Genomic DNA, 5037 nt, shown 5'->3' with positions numbered 1-5037 from the left:
AAAAAAAAAAAAAGAAAAAAGTAAAAATTGCGTTTCTTGGCTGGCCACCGGCTTTCGTGGCTCGGGCCGCCTTACAGGTTTATTAAGTGATTGATGATTGTACCTGGATCAGAGCAGATGCACCAAAGTACTCGCAGGTATTCGATGCAGAAGACTCGGGAGGCAGCAGAGGCGCAAGAATGGACACTCGGGGAGGGAGATTGGGTGGAACAGGGGCGACGGGGCCTCTTCTAGGGCGATTTAGCGCGGCGGACCCCGGCCCAAGGCGGCTAGCCTGGGCGGCCGATGCGCAGCCTCTACAACGGCGGTACTTGCGTGGGTGTCCAATCAGGAGGCGCTTCATGCGTTGAGATTGTACCATTGTTTGGTAGAGAAACAACACGGCACGAACGACGACGATGATGAAGACGACACACGCGCGCATTGCCGGAGGTACTCTTTGAAACAGCCAAACTAGCAAGCATTGCCTTTGATTGATGAGACTGCCTTGGATCGTTTCTTCTTGTTTTTTTGTCTCAGCAACAGCGCCCTCTGCCACTCGCACGAGGAAAGACGGAGATATTACGAGACACCATCAAGGGTCACGGAAGCACTTGGCCTCGAACCCCCCAACGGATACAACGAGTACACTGTACCTCACCAATACCACTCGGGCGAGTGCATGCGCGTGATGCCGGCTGCAGGCGGCCGGGTCATATAAACCAAGCACCATCCCCCAATATCACACACACAACATGCATGCATGCTTGCAGATGGGCATGCTTGTGCTCGGGAGTAGCAGCACTGCTACCTGTTTTTCCTCCGGAGGCTGTTGCCGCCACCAACTGTCAGTCACCGCAGGCCCAGCTCACTTCATTCGCGCATCCGAAATAGCATCAACAAGTGCGATGCAGCGTACGGAATACGGTGGCAGTTTCGTCCTCGATACCACCTTTGGTTAGGGCACCCGCGCACGAGCGCAAAGTGCCCCAAGAGCCACGGGCCCCCCCCAAATCAGCCCGAGTGATACCAACCTTGAAGGTGATGTTCACCAAGACATCCGTTGTCCGTCCGTTGCACCAAGAAGCTGCTTAACCTCCGTGCCGTCCGCGTACCTAGGTACCTTACCTTACTCTTCTTTTCACACTTATACTACTGCCTCAACTTTCCACTCGTGACACGATACCTGCAGCGCCTATAATACATACATACATACCGAAGAAATCACGATACATGCATACATCCAGCTGCCCCTCCTCGTATCAACCTGTACTACTGTCCCTTTACTCTCAGTCAATGCGGGTGGAGGGCTGCATAATCTTACCCGACGCTCGTAATCTCTCTCTGCTCTCTCATGTGTCCTCCTCTCATCCACACCCGGCAATCGACCGGTCTTCTTTCTCGTCTAGCCCTTTCTGGGACGCGGTACCTGAATTCGCTCCACAGGAAACTTTTGTGCCTGACAGGGGGACTCGTCACTTCTGAATGCCTCGGTGCGGGTGATGCGTGAGATGCGACTGGCCCTTGTTGCAATCTATCGTGTTTGCGATGGTGCTTGTACGAATACACGGTACTTCCTAACGACTTTGATTTGCAGTCATCAGGGTTGGCGCATGCGAGTATCTGCATGTAAGCCAGGGTACCTAGTCTTGATGCTGCGCAGGCACTGAAAACAAAAGGCAGGAAACAAGACAAAGCACAACAACAAAAGACGTCTCAGCAGACGCAGCAACGCAACATTTGATCCTTTTTTCTTTTTCTTTTTTCTTTTTTTTTTTTTTTTTTTCACTCTTCATATTATCGTTAGGCTCATCCGAGTCCTTTTTTACGCCAAGGTTTCATTTGCCATTTCCGTTTGCAACGCCGCGTCACTCATCATCTCGCTCCACTCCACCTGCTGCCGCCCAGACGATTTTCCTCCGAAAAGACGCTCTGCACGACGCCTCTCTGCTTATTGGAATTGTCTATTGTGACGCATTCTGTGTGTCCTGACAGTACTCCCGTCATCCGCTTTTGAACACCTTGAGGTTTCAGCCTCGTGACATCAAGCCAGATGCACTGAGCAGGTAGTAGTGCTCAAAGAATGGTACAGAGGCTTGCAGTAGTACTTGATACTTGCGCGCGATGCTTCAACTGTTCTATGAGATCTTGACTTTATCAAATGCCCTTCCGCCTTTTCTAGGGGTTTCCTCCAAAATTCACGAGACCCTTGTATATGAGATATCCAGCTTGCCTCGGATTATGAACCGAGATCGACTAGCCACCTTGGTTTTGTTTTGTTTTGTTTTCCTGCCCCCCGGAGTATCAAACAATGCGAGCCCCCTGCATGGCTCATCCCCATGTTGTCGAACCGTAAACAAAGGGAGATGAGGAAAGTCTGGTTGTTTTCTACAACCGCCGTCCTAGACCCGTCAGAACAGCTCAGTCATCGGCAAAGGCTTCCGTTCGGGCCTGGATCATGTTCTTATCCGTGCTCTCCTTGGAAGGGCGGTTCGCAACCAGACGCTGTTCAGTTAGCTGCCAAATCCGTCTCAGCCTCGATAAGACCACAAATGCACTTACAACAAGGTTTCGCAGCAAGACGGCGATTGTGACCTTTCCAACGGACGGCACATAGATGGACGCCTTGTCCTTGACGGCAACGCCATCAAAGTTCTTGTAGGAGGAAAAGTTGATGCACACGGCACCGTCCCTGATGAGCTCTGTCGGGACTTTGAATGACTCGCTGGGCACTCCTCCAATAATGACATCGCTCAAAGGCAGGCACTGCTCCAGGCCCCAGCCCTCCTTATCCTCGACCTGGTGGCGGGGCTTCTTGATTCCCTGGCCTCGGGTGAAGAGCTGAACGCCGGTGATGTCGACCGAGTAGACCGTGGCGCCATCGTTGGCCAGCAGAGCTGCGAGAGGGCGGCCGTTGACCTCGGAGCGGTTGATGACGGTAATGGTCTTGCCAAACAAGCGGTTGCCGTAGGCGAGGATCGGGTTGTAGATCTGCAGATGCTCGAGGATCTTGACGACGGCCAACGGGGTGCAAGGCAGAATAGACTTCTTCTTGTTCTCGGGAGGATCCAGGAATCGGATGTTGTAGTACATGTTGTGCAGGTAGATGTGGCGCAATCCCTCGACATCCTTGGACAGGTCAACCGTCTCCTGGACGTACTTGTCCTTGGTGGGGTTCCCGGGGAAGATGGGATAGTAGACGATGATTCCGTCGACGGCATCGTCCTCGTTGGCCTTCATAATCTCTTCTTCAACGGTTTCCTTGTCGACGACGCGGAGCTCAAAGTTGAACCCACTTGAAGATGGCTGTCAGTAACCACTGATTGTAAGGGAATTCGACATGGTTGTCCTCACTTTTCCTCGCACGTCTTCTTGGACCACTCGGCGTATTTGACGGCGGCAGGGTCCTCGTTGGCAAGGAAGGCCACCAGGGTCGGGGCAGGGCTGCCAGCGTCCTGGACCTTGGCGAGGGTGTCCTTGACCTCTTGCAGCAGCTTCTTTGCGATGGTTTCGGCCGTGATGACCTTGCAGGTCTTGGGAGCTTCTTGAGACGACATGGCGGTCTATTCTAGAACCAATTGCTACGGTCAGGATCCTGCTGAGATGTCGCACGAGCAAAGAATCGCTCACCTCTGGATGCAAAGCAAATGAAGATGCTGTGAACTCTTTGACCCCACCAAAGTCGGAGTGGAAAGAATGCGACCCTTTATGACATCAGCGCAACTGGCTCCATGCACGCGAGGCCAATCGAAAAGGCACTCATACGGGAGAAATGACGTCCAATGGACCTACAGTTGCAATCAAGACGGGCGATGCGCGGCGCTCGAGAAACGGAACAACTCTGCTCGTGAGGCTGTCATTCTGTCTCGCAACATTGTGAGAGGAAAAAAAAAATCGCAGGCTTCTGCTCCGTCAGTCGGCGCTCACTGCCCCTCTTACCGGTTATGGCTTAGCGCCGAGGATCATCTGGGGACTTTGAAGTCCATCGAAAATTGAAGCTATCTGAGCTCAATGATACCCTTATTGTCAACTGAGGACGATAAGCAGCCAATTCACTCAAGCCCAAGGGTCACTTAGCCTTCCAGGATGCCTGGATATATTGAGGTTATCGGGCTGCGATTGATTTCGTAATAAAAACTCGGCATCTTCAAGTTTGTGGAGAGATGGAGCCTGATGGAGACGAACACGCGGGGCATCTCCCAGCATTCCAGTCCATCCCATTGTTTGTCATCCATCCCATGTGCTGTGCTGCTGTAAGACAATCTTCTTCATCTCATCAAGTTGTATCTCCTGATCATCTGTACAGTGTTACCAAATTCATCTGTATACCATTACCAATCTTGATCTCACAAGACTTCGCCCTGTGTCTCCCTTCTCATAGTGTTTCACCACAGCTTATCCAAGGCTACGGCAGTCACAATGCCTTTTCAAAGTCGGTGAAAACAGCAACTCGGGGAGCCTTGACTTATTTACTTCTATTTCGATGCATCACTGGCATATAGTGGCTCAAGTAAAGTTGGCGCCTTTCATGATTGCAGTATATATATGCTCCCTGTGCCTTGGGTAAGTTAGGTACCTAGATAAGGTAAGCAGTTTGCTCAAGTGACAAGGTGTATCTTACCATCTGGCTCTCAGCCATCACGAGGCACACTCTGAGTTCCATCACATCTCACATTGTTCTTCAACATATACCAATTCCATGGCTATTTATTTGCATGGCCTCCATACAAATCACAAGCGGCTCAAAAGTCCACGTGCAATCCCAAATTAGACCGGCAATAAGCACACATCACATCAGACAAGGCCACGATCCACACAAAACACATACCAAAGCCAGCATTCAGCCTCGCACCAGAGCCACGCCTAAAAATAAAGCAAGAACATGCAAGAGACAAGGCACAGTCTCTACAAAGTAAAAATACAGGTCGAAAATTACCCCCATAACGGACATCTATTTCGCCTGCTGACTACAACGTCGCCATTTCACGACCTCAATGCGCACAGCTCCAGCCGTTAACCACATCCGGCAAGTCGCAACCAAAACAAAAAAAAAAGGGG

The 5037-nt window shown here is 51.3% G+C and overlaps 2 protein-coding genes across 2 annotated transcripts; one reads left to right on the top strand and one right to left on the bottom strand.

Moving 5' to 3' along the window:
• Positions 1-2400: 2400 nt before the first annotated feature.
• On the bottom strand, positions 2401-3536 carry CCMA1212_001895 (Methylenetetrahydrofolate dehydrogenase [NAD]; the record flags this gene model as incomplete). The annotated part of the gene is made up of 3 exons (XM_073699303.1): positions 2401-2496; positions 2542-3274; positions 3334-3536. 3 exons carry the CDS (start codon positions 3534-3536, stop codon positions 2401-2403), a joined length of 1032 nt encoding a protein of 343 aa, XP_073562316.1.
• A 139-nt stretch (positions 3537-3675) lies between these two features.
• CCMA1212_001894 (uncharacterized protein) lies at positions 3676-3975 on the top strand (the record flags this gene model as incomplete). The annotated part of the gene is made up of 1 exon (XM_073699302.1): positions 3676-3975. One exon carries the CDS (start codon positions 3676-3678, stop codon positions 3973-3975), a length of 300 nt encoding a protein of 99 aa, XP_073562315.1.
• Positions 3976-5037: the final 1062 nt, after the last annotated feature.

This window comes from Trichoderma ghanense, assembly GCF_004382785.1.
Source record: "Trichoderma ghanense strain CCMA-1212 chromosome Unknown scaffold_1, whole genome shotgun sequence".
Lineage (NCBI taxonomy): Eukaryota > Fungi > Ascomycota > Sordariomycetes > Hypocreales > Hypocreaceae > Trichoderma > Trichoderma ghanense.
The sequence above is the reverse complement of the archived record's forward strand: the minus strand, read 5'-3'. Positions and strand labels throughout refer to the sequence as shown.